The sequence below is a fragment of the Chanodichthys erythropterus genome, chromosome 15, assembly GCF_024489055.1.
Source record: "Chanodichthys erythropterus isolate Z2021 chromosome 15, ASM2448905v1, whole genome shotgun sequence".
Lineage (NCBI taxonomy): Eukaryota > Metazoa > Chordata > Actinopteri > Cypriniformes > Xenocyprididae > Chanodichthys > Chanodichthys erythropterus.
This window is the reverse complement of record NC_090235.1, coordinates 6,954,793-6,968,451: the sequence shown is the minus strand read 5'-3', so window position 1 is coordinate 6,968,451 and position 13,659 is coordinate 6,954,793. Positions and strand designations below refer to the sequence as shown.

The 13,659-nt window shown below is 35.8% G+C and overlaps 1 protein-coding gene across 2 annotated transcripts; it reads left to right on the top strand.

The window, feature by feature from the left end:
- The first annotated feature begins 504 nt into the window (after nucleotides 1-504).
- flot1a (flotillin 1a) lies at nucleotides 505-11,650 on the top strand. Of its 2 annotated transcripts, none has more exons than XM_067411712.1 (13): nucleotides 505-625; nucleotides 1,770-1,819; nucleotides 1,914-1,989; nucleotides 2,075-2,165; nucleotides 2,361-2,504; nucleotides 5,220-5,339; nucleotides 5,443-5,538; nucleotides 5,642-5,794; nucleotides 6,548-6,729; nucleotides 7,091-7,136; nucleotides 7,292-7,429; nucleotides 9,991-10,155; nucleotides 10,293-11,650. In XM_067411712.1, exons 2-13 carry the CDS (start codon nucleotides 1,777-1,779, stop codon nucleotides 10,308-10,310), a joined length of 1,272 nt encoding a protein of 423 aa, XP_067267813.1. In that variant the 5' UTR covers nucleotides 505-625; nucleotides 1,770-1,776; the 3' UTR covers nucleotides 10,311-11,650. The 2 variants fall into 2 exon arrangements, with proteins under 2 accessions (XP_067267813.1, XP_067267812.1); XM_067411711.1 differs by having other exon boundaries at nucleotides 9,991-10,164.
- The last annotated feature ends 2,009 nt before the right edge of the window (nucleotides 11,651-13,659 follow it).

Genomic DNA, 13,659 nt, shown 5'->3' with positions numbered 1-13,659 from the left:
AGGCACGTCCGAATCCAATGTTAGCGTCACTTCCTGTCTCATGAGATACCTTCCTCAGATCGATTTTTGAAGGAAGCGTAGATGTATCCTTAGCTGCCTTTGATATCCCACAATCCTGTGCTCTTCATTCTGTGACAGTTGAGCTAGAAAAATAAAGATGGCGTCCGAAAGTTGCGTTTGCTGCTCATTTTGTGTATAAATGTACGATTTTGACCAACATATTTCAATTTTGATATTTCTATCGAGAAATTACTACTGTAATAATTCAATATTTGTTTAGTTCTCACCAAAGCTCGCGCTATATTGCTGTAGATCATAAAACTCTTACGCTGCCTCAGAAGTCTGTCCGAAATCAATTTCGTGAGGTGCCTTCATGCACAAACGCTGACTTACAAGTCGAGGCAGCAAGACACCTAGGTTTTCGGACGCAGCCCATATCTCACCGTGAGATGGCGCCAGTGCGCCTGTGTGTTCCGGGCGGGGCGCCATCACTATCACCATCATATTCGCTGCTACTAGTTACAGCCTGCTGGATTACTGCGTCTTTGTCTCACACCATTTAGAAAAGAACCAAATATCGTGCTATTATCAACTCGATTCATATTTACTAATCATTCACCCAACGGTAAGAGTTTTTCCTGATAATTATTTTCCTGTTTCTATGCGGTCTGTTCCCAGTGCTTTACGCTGTCGTGACGTGCTGGATGTAAACACTGGATTAATAATTCCCTTCGCTTCCCATTACAATATTGCGAATTTTAGGCGCAGTTATTCCTTTTCCCTTTCATTCAAACAGGAAAATACAGTTTGCAGTTGCTGTAGTAGGTTAAAATATAATGCAACATTCATTTTGGTTTTAGTACAGTTATTATAGGCTACTAATGTTATTAGGACACCTCCTAGTTACCGTACTCAGGATCATATTTAATATTTAAAAATATGACATAAACAAAAAAAGAACTCAAATAAAATACAAAATAAAGCACAAAATGAGTATATGTGTATATATACACAGATAGATAGATTGTAATAAATACTACTGTATGCTTTTTCCTGTAGAAATGTTCAGTAAACGTTAATTTAATAAGCCTCCAAGCCCACCATTTCCGAGAAGCAAATCTCATCAGTGAATCGATAGCATACTACTTAAAGCAAGACTGGGTTTATGCAGATTGCACGATTTTGTGCATTATTGTACACGCTATAGATACATATTTGAATCGAATTGGAGTTTAATAGTGTTGTTTTTAAGTGTTTGTGGTTTAATGCTGGTCTATTTTGACACATATTTAAATAAGTTGTTTTTCTTTTGGCGTGTTATGCATGTTATGTAGGCTACTTAAAAAATATATTTTTGTTAATCTTTGAAACATATGGGACCAAATGATCTCACACATATACTGTTTCCTATGATAAAGTACAATGGGCCTTCTGTGGGTAAAAAGACTCTTGGATTTATTTTTGTTTTTCTACAGAACACTACATGACAGAAAAAACACTACAGCATTTAATTAAACACCTGTATAATTGCAGTATGCAGCTATTTGTTTTGCATAAGTACATATGACAGTGTCATATTGAATGTTGCAATCACAATACAGATTTATTAAAAAAAAAAATACACCTTTACTAAAATTTAAATTACTACAAGTAGAATAATACAGTTTTTATTATAAAATATGTAAGATATTAGGAAATTAATCCAATTTTTCCTTCGCATATCATTTTCAAGTGATTTAACTGCATTCTATTGCTTTCCTTTCCCATAGTTTGGAAATGTTTTACACTTGCGGTCCCAATGAGGCAATGGTGGTGTCAGGTAAGATTAAACATCACAGGAATGTGTTTATACAGAGATATATTTTCAGTAGAAATTATAAAAACATGTTCTCATGTGTGATTTGACTCCTCAGGTTTCTGCCGCTCTCCACCGCTCATGATATCTGGTGGCAGAGTGTTTGTTATCCCGTGCATTCAGCAGATTCAAAGGTATTTTTCACTCTGTGTGTTTGTGTATGTTTATGTATATGTGGTTTGCATAAACAAATCTTAGCTTTTTCTCTCTCTTCCACAGGATCTCTCTGAACACTCTGACGCTAAATGTAAAGAGTGATAAAGTCTACACACGTCATGGAGTGCCAATCTCTGTCACTGGGATTGCACAGGTTAATACACACTCTCTAATGAGCTATAAAAACATTTCATAGGTTTTTGGAAATCAGAACCTGTTTTTGTCATTTAATTTTGTCATAGATTATTGTTACACTTTGTCTTTTATAAAATACTTCATCCTTAGTTTCCGTAGAAAGTCATTCTTGCTGATTGTTGTGTGGCTAAACTGACCCTTCTCTCTCCTACAGATGAAGATTCAAGGGCAGAATAAGCAGATGTTGGCTGCAGCGTGTCAGATGTTCATGGGAAAGTCGGAGGGTGAGATTGCTCACATTGCCTTGGAAACACTGGAGGGCCACCAGAGAGCCATCATTGCTCACCTGACTGTGGAGGTAAATAGATAAAGTGCACAAATAGTGCTCACCTTGCAAATGTATGGCACTCTGCAACATTACAAACAGTAAAACTACATATAAGGCCAGATTTACTCACAGCTTGCGTCAGCACAAACACTCATTTGGCGTTAAAAACACAACTGTGAGGATTTACTAAAGAAACGCAATGAGAAGTTAGCAATGAAAAGGTGTTGACACAGATATGTTGCTTATGTATTTGTAGGATTTTCCGTTTCAGACACATAATTTATGGGAGGAGAGTAAGGATACGGCCCTGGTCTTAACCCATTTTGTGCTTGACATGGTTGTGATAGTTGCTGTAGGAGAAGGAAACACAAAGAACAGAGAGTGTGTGATAGAAGGGGAAGAATTTTAGGGGTTCAAGCATGTAGTGCTGAAGCATTATTGTAATTGTTAAAATTGCCAAGGATTAGCATTCTACCCTAAAAGTGATCAGGCAGACCAAACCGTAAGTCGTAGAAACTTGAAACTTTGAGGGCTGGTAGTACTCACACCATCAAATGTGGGCCGTATCTCGTACACCATTAGGCGTAGACTCAAGTGTCATCGTTGGTATCATGGATTCACTGTCTGTGTTATATGTTCAGGTATATTTTGGATTTTTTGAAAACCCTACTTCTGCAAACTAGTCCTAGATTTTTGGCCCGATCGGAACCAAACCAGTCCAGCAAGATAGAGTCTGATTGTCAATAATTATCAAAAAAAATTTGATTTACGGTCCCTAAGGGCCGCCATAATGTTTGAAAGGTGCGGAACCACTTTTACTAAAATGGCTATAACTTGTAAACGGAATGAGATATTTTCACCAAACTGAATGAGGTTTGAGCAGCTATTAGACAAGGTTAATCCCGTTGAACTCTGTTGGTAACGACGGAATTTGCGACCATAGTTCGCTTTGGGAAACGCACCCCAGAGTGAAACTTGCTGGGCCGGTTTGACTCACACCTCTAGAGGCCTGTGAGAAATTAGAAAGAAATCGCCCACCGGGGGCGCATTCACATTTTTTATGTGTATAAAGGATTGTGTATCGCGCTATTTTTTACACACGCCCATGACATTCATACCACATGGTAGAACTCTTCATTCTGAGCAACTTTGCCTCTAGGACTGCCGCTATCCATCGAATCATTCGTTAAATATTGGAGATTTCAAAAAGCAACTTTGGCGAACTAGTCCTGGGTTTTGGCTCTACCTCAGTAACCATTAAAAAGCTTAAAGGTGCCATCGAACATTTTTTTACAAGATGTAATATAAGTCTAAGGTGTCCCCTGAATGTGTCTGAAGTTTCAGCTCAAAATACCCCATAGTTTTTTTTTTTTTATTGTTTTTTTAACTGCCTATTTTGGGGCATAATTAGACATGCACGATTCAGGCTGCGGCCCCTTTAATTGCTTGCGCTCTCCGCCCCCCCCCAGAGCTCTCGACTCTATATACATTGCATAAACAAAGTTCACAAAGCTAATATAACCCTCAAAATCTTTACAAAGTGTTCGTCATGCATGCTGGATGCATACATCGGATTATGTGAGTATTGTATTTATTTGGATGTTTACATTTGATTCTGAATGAATTTGAGGCTGTGCTCCATGGCTAACGGCTAATGCTACACTGTTGGAGAGATTTATAAAGAATGAAGTTGTGTTTATGAATTATACAGACTGCAAGTGTTTAATAATGAAAATAACGACGTCTCTTGTCTCCGTGAATACAGTAATAAACGATGGTAACTTTAACCACATTTAACAGTACATTAGCAACATGCTAACAAAACATTTAGAAAGACAGTTAACAAATATCACTAAAAATATCATGTTATCATGGATCATGTCAGTTATTATCGCTCCATCTGCCATTTTTCGCTATTGTCCTTGCTTGCTTACCTGCATAAAGTCTGATGATTCAGCTGTGCAGATCCAGACGTTAATACTGGCTGCCCTTGTCTAATGCCTTGAACATGGGCTGGCATATGCAAATATTGGGGGCGTACACCCCGACTGTTACGTAACAGTTGGTGTTATGTTGAGATTCGCCTGTTCTTCGGAGGTCTTTTAAACAAATGAGATTTACACAAGAAGGAGGAAACAATGGTGTTTGAGACTCACTGTATGTCATTTCCTTGTACTGAACTCTTGTTATTTAACTATGCCAAGGTAAATTAAATTTTTAATTCTAGGGCACCTTTAATAAACCATAAATGTCCTATGGTAAATTGCCTGTATTAGCTGTAATTGGTATTTTCCATTTATGATTGAGATGGTTACAGCCTTGCTAATTAAAACATACCTTTTTACGCACGTGCTTAAGGGACTTAAATCACTTGAACCCCTACTTGTGTTCATTTTTTTGGAATGCCAGAGGAAGACGTTATCCGAACATATCGTTTGCCAAAGCCATGTTATTTTTAATGTGCTGCATCTATGTTGTCAGTAGATCACCCCCACCTCATTACCATTTTTTTATTTGTGACCCTATGCTAATTTGCACTGCTCTTGGCAGATTGTATTGGATTACTGTCTTTTTCTTTAATTTGCACATTGTCAGTCACCTGTTTTGTTAATCTGGCCTCTAATATTTAAAATCTGCACTTTCAGTCCTCATCTTAGTGAAACCTTGACTTCGTTTAGCATGATGACTTTAATGTTTCTTTACAAGTAATGAATGAAGTAAGTAGGTTGTGTGTTTGTTCTTTAGGAGATCTACAAAGACCGCAAGAAGTTCTCCGAGCAGGTGTTCAAGGTGGCTTCATCTGACCTTGTCAACATGGGCATCAGTGTGGTCAGCTACACACTCAAAGATGTTCATGATGACCAGGTCTGTTAGTCTGCTGTTGTGTTTATCAAACTCAATATTTAAAATGCTCTTAAACTGTAAGAATGGCTCCGTGTGAGTGCTGAATCAAGTCTTTTTCATTCAGGATTACCTGCACTCTTTAGGAAAGGCCCGTACGGCACAAGTGCAGAAGGATGCACGTATCGGGGAAGCCATGAACAAAAGAGATGCAGTAATCAGGGTGAGCCTTTCCTGAACTTTATTCCAAATACAGCCTAATTTCTAAATGCGTATTTAGTATCACTGAGTATTTATGTTAAAATATTCTCATTTGCACTCTGTAGGAGGCCCATGCCATGCAGGAGAAGATATCTGCCCAGTACATGAACGAGATCGAGATGGCTAAGGCTCAGAGAGACTACGAGCTAAAGAAGGCTGTTTACGACATTGAGGTCTTCACCAAAAAAGCTGAGTCTGAAATGGCCTATCAGCTCCAGGTAAAACTACAACCAAACCTTTTGGTAACCATCAATGATGTGAAAGAATTTCTTGTATTTCAGTGTATCTTTGAGGTTCTTGTTAACTCTTTCCCCACCATTGATAAGATTTACCATCATTTATGACACAACGCTTCCCCTTTCCGGCAATCCGTGTTTTCACTATTAGACAGTAGGGGGCGCTGTTACATCTCCAGATCCAATAACAAGATCTGCATAAACCCGAAGGAGCAGATAGAAGTTGTTTACAGACAAGTAAGCTGATGTGATCACCAATCATTCAACAGCATAACAATCAAAACTGCTTAACGTTACAGGTGAAAATGTCGAATCCACAAAGAGGTATACAGCTGTGCAAGCTTTTGGGGTGCTGATGGACTCGATCTACTTGATCTACATTTTGTCTTTGACAAAAGAGCAATTTTCTTAGCTTTTTTGTTCGAAATGTTGTTTTATGAAACTTAATCACATTCACGTGTTGATAAAAAAGAGCGAATGAAGCTAGACTAAAATGTTTTTTTGTTGTTTAAAAGCAGAAGCTCTGTTCTTTCTTTTGATGTATTGACTGTTTACATATTCATACAAGACATATTCTGGGGGCCATGAAAGTTTTGTGAGTATGATAAAAATACTGATGCTGGCAGGGAAAGTGTTAATAGAGTAGTTATCTATTTTTGAAACATAACTAGGTCGCATGATTGTTTGGTGCGAAAAATGTAATTTACTCATCCTGCTGTGTAATTGTTGCATTAGGTGGCGAAGACGAAGCAACGGATCGAGGAGGAGAAGATGCAGGTGCTAGTGGTGGAGCGCTCGCAACAAATCACACTGCAGGAACAGGAGATCACACGCAAGGAGAAGGAGCTGGAGGCCAAAGTCAAAAAACCAGCCGATGCCGAGCGATACCGGCTGGAGAAACTCGCAGAAGCCGAGCGGTGAGATGAATGTGCCTTCAAATTCAGCTACCGGCTTGTTTTAAAATGGCATATAATGTTTAATTTCCACAAACATTTATGAGTTACTGTTTTAAAACTAAAGTGTATAATTTCTGCACTAGTGTCATAATATGAAATTGCAAAAAAAGGTTGGTATTTTAGGATTAAATTGCCCCTACTATGCTTTTTCAGATATTATCTTGCATGTAGTGTGTAATATAGCTGTTTTCAATAATCAAAGTGCACGTCAAATGAAGTTATTGTCTACTAAAAAAACTGCCTGAAACGAGTCGTCAGCTATTCTAGTCTCACTTCTTTCAAAATCTCTCTGACATCTTCTGGCCTTTTTGCTCTCCACCAGTCTTCAACTAATCATGGAGGCAGAAGCTGAGGCCGAATCCATCAGAGTAAGTGATCGGCCATCTCTAATGAGACCTATTTTAAAACAAAACTGTTCGTGTTATACGTTATCTTTGTCTCTAAACTTCACAAAGTAGATATTATGTTTGTTTGTGAATTAATATATGAGTTAAATGTTATCTCACACACTTACTCTGATCAGGTGAGAGGAGAGGCCGAAGCGTACGCTGTGGAGGCTAAAGGTCGGGCCGAGGCTGAGCAGATGGCGAAGAAGGCTGAGGCCTTCCAGCAGTACAAAGAAGGTGCTATGGTGGACATGCTGCTGGAGAAACTGCCACTGGTGAGATGGTGTTTTTGAGTGATTTTTTTGTTTTTAGTGTGTAGGCAATATAGAAAAATATTGCATTTTACTGCAAAAAAGGGAATCATCCTGGGTTACACTTTATTTTGATGGTCTACTTTAGACATTCTACCAACTAGAAGTAACTTTGAATCCACATTTTGCAAAGTTAACTCTCATTAGAATAAATCGTACACATGATTTACTATTTCGTTCCTTTGATTTGCTAAATCGTACACATGATTTACTATTTCTTTCCTGTGATTTGCTAAATCGTGCACACAATTTACTATTTCGTTCCTTTGATTTGCTAAATCGTGAGCATGATTTACTATTTAGTTTCCTTGATTTGCTAAATCGTGCACACGATTTACTATTTCTTTCCTTTGATTTGCTAAATCGTGCACACAATTTACTATTTAGTTTCCTTGATTTGCTAAATCGTGCACACAATTTACTATTTCTTTCCTTTGATTTGCTAAATCGCGCACACGATTTACTATTTCTTTCCTTTGATTTGCTAAATCGTGAGCACGATTTACTATTTTGTTTCCTTGATTTGCTAAATCATGCGCACGATTTACTATTTCTTTCCTTTGATTTGCTAAATCATGCGCACGATTTACTATTTTGTTTCCTTGATTTGCTAAATCATGCGCACGATTTACTATTTCTTTCCTTTGATTTGCTAAATCATGCGCACGATTTACTATTTCTTTCCTTTGATTTGCTAAATCGCGCACACGATTTACTATTTCTTTCCTTTGATTTGCTAAATCGCGCACACGATTTACTATTTCGTTTCCTTGATTTGCTAAATCATGCGCACGATTTACTATTTCTTTCCTTTGACTTGCTAAATCATGCACACAATTTACTATTTCTTTCCTTGATTTGCTAAATCGTGCACACAATTTACTATTTCTTTCCTTGATTTGCTAAATCGTGAGCACGATTTACTATTTCTTTCCTTTGATTTGCTAAATCGCGCACACGATTTACTATTTTGTTTCCTTGATTTGCTAAATCATGCGCACGATTTACTATTTCTTTCCTTTGACTTGCTAAATCATGCACACAATTTACTATTTCTTTCTTTGATTTGCTAAATCGTGAGCACGATTTACTATTTCTTTCCTTTGATTTGCTAAATCGCACACGATTTACTATTTCGTTTCCTTGATTTGCTAAATCATGCGCACGATTTACTATTTCTTTCCTTTGACTTGCTAAATCATGCACACAATTTACTATTTCTTTCCTTGATTTGCTAAATCGTGCACACGATTTACTATTTCTTTCCTTTGATTTGCTAAATCGTGAGCACGATTTACTATTTCGTTTCCTTGATTTGCTAAATCATGCGCACGATTTACTATTTCTTTCCTTTGATTTGCTAAATCGCGCACACGATTTACTATTTCGTTTCCTTGATTTGCTAAATCATGCGCACGATTTACTATTTCTTTCCTTTGATTTGCTAAATCGCGCACACGATTTACTATTTCGTTTCCTTGATTTGCTAAATCATGCGCACGATTTACTATTTCTTTCCTTTGATTTGCTAAATCGTGTACACAATTTACTTTTTCGTTTCCTTGATTTGCTAAATCGTGAGCACGATTTAGTTTCCTCAATTTGCTAAATCTTGCGCATGATTTACTATTTTGTTTCCTTGATTTATAAATTTTGCAAACCATTTACTAATTTGTTCCCTCGATTTATAAATCTTGTGCATGATTTAGCAAATTGAGGGAACGAATTAGTAAATCGTGCAAACAATTTAGCTTCTATTTTTTTGCCTGCATGTCATGTGCAGGGCTCCGTATTAGTAGACTGTTAGTAGACTGTAAGGTAAGGGTTAGATGTTCGGTTCGGGTTAATAGCATAAGTTATAGTTGCAAACATATATTAACATAGATATTTCATCAATGGCGGTTTCTATGTGCCGTTATACATAAGCCATCCTCCATATTGGAACGGTCAAAGCCGGTCTGTGAACACTCGAGAGCAAGTGGACTGTGCGTCTGCAACCGTAGTAAGACACATATATGAATATCTATATCTGCAATACACTTTAGCAGATGATTTTGCCAAATTAACACAATACAACAAGACACAGGCGTCAGCTACCATGACATTAAAAAGATACCAATTTTACAACCCAGTAATATTGAGTTAATACATATAAAAACACAAACTAACACATTCTCACTTGTGAAAGGTTATCCCATTTCTTTGGGAATTTAAATCTAGTGGTTTTTACAACCAGAAGCTGCACAATGTTGTGGCATCATTAATTCCTACTCTGGCGACACGTTAACCGTTCCTAGATGGCAGGCGCATCGCGTCTGAAGTGGTCGATTATGGAATATACCTATACATATCTATGGTTTCAAAGTTAGTTAAAGCTAGTACAAATTTCTAAAGTGGACCATCAAAATAAAGTGTTAGCTCATCCTGCAAAGACTACAAATCCACATAGAGCAGAAAGCAGCCTGATGCAGTTTGAGTTGACATCAATGGTATTGATGGTAAATTGTGTTTTTTCTATCGATTAGGTGGCAGAGGAAATCAGTAAGCCTCTGTCAGCTGCCAATAAAGTCACCATGGTTTCCAGCGGAGGTTCAGAGATTGGCGCAGCCAAGCTGACAGGTGAAGTGCTTGACATCATGACCAAACTGCCTGAAACCATCGAGAAACTGACCGGCATCAGTATTTCCCAGGTGAAAACAGTATGTCAAATAATATAAATACAAAAGTTTTCATGTTTTCATGCCAATGATCATGACTATTTATTTTATCATGTCGTTTATGCATATTCTTACATGTATAATTGACAGAATTTCTCTTCCTCCTTTAGGTGGCCCGAACCGGTTGAACCCATTCTCCAACGTGACATTGCTGTATGCATGCTTTATGGATCTTTCCTTTTGTAATTTTCTCTTACCCTCACTTTTCCATCACTCTCTCCTCTTTCTGTAACACTATATTGCTCCTTTTATCTTTCTTGTCTTCCACACTGCATCTCTTTTGTCTTCTCTTTCCCATCTCAACTTCTGTCTTGCCTTGCTGCCAAAACCCAAAGTGCATTTTAATCTAAAACTCCAGGGAAGAATGCTGTTCTTTATATTTTTAATGCAATCATCATAAGAACACAGTGAAGTCCAAGGATCTGTTGAAAGCCATTAGACACTGCAGCTTCTGACATTTTGAAATGTCACATTCACCTTTCGTTTTTTTTCGTATAGAGCACGCTGGTATGTGCACTGAGAGCATTTGGTTATACTTGAGCTTTCCATTAGTTAGTCAAACATGAAGGGAAACATATTTATAATGACTGATGCTGTTGTGTCATGTGTTTTTGTGGGTTGAATAGGACATACTTTCACTTTACCTCAGCAATGTGTTTTAGCTATATCTGACATAATGTAGGAATTATAGCAGTTATCTGCTTCAAATGGTACTGTGCTGCGAAATCTGAACATACTGCCAATAATGTCAGATCATCATTACCTGTGTTTCAGTGTTTATTCAAATGAACAAATGTCTTTATATGTAATGCAGAAGTGTAGGTCAGTAAATATTCTATTAGTAACTTATTTATTTCACAATTATAATTTGAAGGGTTTTTGTATAGTCTGAAGTGTTTTCATTGCTTGAATCAAGGGTATGATTATAGATATAATCTATATTTGTGCTGTTTTGTCCTGAAGCAGACCATGTTGTGTTCATTAAAGGAGTTTGAGACTGAATTCTTATCAAAATAGTTTCAATACCCCTTTTAAGTTGTGTTTCATAAAAGGATTTTAGGACGTTTAGTAAAAAACGAAACTAAAATATGTTTTGTTTGTAATTATACAGTATTTAAAATTGGTTATACTATGTAGTCTTTACATCATAAACTGTTGTGATGAATGTTCATTTTTAAATGTCAGTACAGTATGTTGACACTAGATTCATAAGCACTCATAATTGATGAACTGTAGTGACATAATTTGTCATTAATAATTACTAACATTATGGCATTGATGTGTAAACACTGTTAGATGTATGTAATGAAGACTAACCACACATCATGACACTTTTGTATGTTTCTACTATCTTTGTGTTTAACAGTTTATGACTAATATTTTTGAAGTAGAACGCATTCCTTGAAGGCTAAATATGTTTGGGTAGATTTAATATGCAGGGCATTGGGTAGACCTGCTGTTATGCTGTGTAGGCTAGAGGTGCTGTTAGTGTGCTGAAAGAAAAGTTGTATTTGTCAATAGATGATTTTTCTATTCTATACAAAGTATCTATACAATTATGTAAACAAATCACCAGTTTCATCTGTTTCAGCATGCATGCAAAGACTAAAAAACCAAAACCATTGTATTGTCTATTTGTGCTTATGATGCCTTAAATTAACCTGCCTACTAAAATAAACATTTAACTAAACTGTTATTTGTTCAGTCTAAATCAACACACGTTCCCTGCAGGAGAATGCCAAACCCTAACATGAACATGGTAAAGTGACTGATGGCCTAAGTTTGCGGCCCAAAGTTTACTGAAACCTTTGCAACCATACTGAATATAGTTTAATGACTTCCTGACCTAGCTGTATTGCTTAACACTGACTGCATGGACAACAAGGGAACCAAATGTACAGATTCTCATCATATCTAACACTTGTAATGCTGATAATATACTATAAATAGTACATTTTCAGTAATATAAAGTTTATTAGATGTATTATATAAATGGTTCCAAACAAAGTCAAAGCAGAAACAACTGTGGAGTTTCTGAGCAACATGTAGTTGTTGTTCATTCGTTTCTGAGAGTATTTGAACAAATCAGCTGAGTGAATAATTCAATCACTCAGTACTTTGTTTTCTGAATGAATCAGATCCTCTAATGCACAGACTGACCACCTGTCTGGAACATGACAAAAACTGACTTTAAAAATGTCTTTAAGATCATTTTAATGGAAACCTAACAAAAACACAAGCAACTAAGATATATCTCTTAGCTACGGAAGAGGATTAGGGCCAAGCAATAATAAAAAAAATAGAACCATCTCGAGATTAAAGTTGTTAAATTATGAGAAAAAACTCATTAAATTTCGAGAATAAACTCGTTAAATTTCGAGAAAAAAGTCGAGATAAAATGTTGAGAATAAATTAGTTAAATTTCGAGAAAAAAGTCGAGATAAAATGTTGAGAATAAACTCATTAAATTACAAGAAAAAACTTGTCAAATTTCGAGAAAAAGGTCGAGATAAAATGTTGAGAATAAACTCATTAAATTACGAGAATAAACTCGTTAAATTTCAAGAAAAAAGTCGAGATAAAATGTTGAGAATAAATTCGTTAAATTTCGAGAAAAAAGTCGAGATAAAATGTTGAGAATAAACTTGTTAAATTACGAGAAAAAAGTCGAGATAAAATGTTGAGAATAAAATCATTAAATTACAAGAAAAACGTAGTTAAATTACGAGAACAAATTCGTTAAATTATGAGAAAAATGTCAATAAATTTTGAGAAAAAAGTCGAGATAAAATGTTGAGAATAAAGTCATTAAATGAAAAAAAAGTCATTAAATTACGAGAACAAATTCGTTAAATTATGAGAAAAATGTCGTTAAATTTCGAGAAAAAGTCGAGATTAAATGTTGAGAATAAAATCATTAAATTACAAGAAAAACGTCGTTAAATTACGAGAACAAATTCGGTAAATTATGAGAAAAATGTCGTTAAATTTTGAGAAAAAAGTCGAGATAAAATGTTGAGAATAAAGTCATTAAATGAGAAAAAAGTCATTAAATTACGAGAACAAATTCGTTAAATTATGAGAAAAATGTCGTTAAATTTCGAGAAAAAAGTCGAGATTAAATGTTGAGAATAAAATCATTAAATTACAAGAAAAACTTCGTTAAATTACGAGAACAAATTCGTTAAATTATGAGAAAAATGTCGTTAAATTTCGAGAAAAAAGTCGAGATTAAATGTTGAGAATAAAATCATTAAATTACAAGAAAAACGTCGTTAAATTACGAGAACAAATTCGGTAAATTATGAGAAAAATGTTAAATTTTGAGAAAAAAGTCGAGATAAAATGTTGAGAATAAAGTCATTAAATGAGAAAAAAGTCATTAAATTACGAGAATAAATTCGTTAAATTATGAGAAAAATGTCGTTAAATTGAGAAAAAAGTCGAGATAAAATGTTGAGAATAAAGTAATTAAAT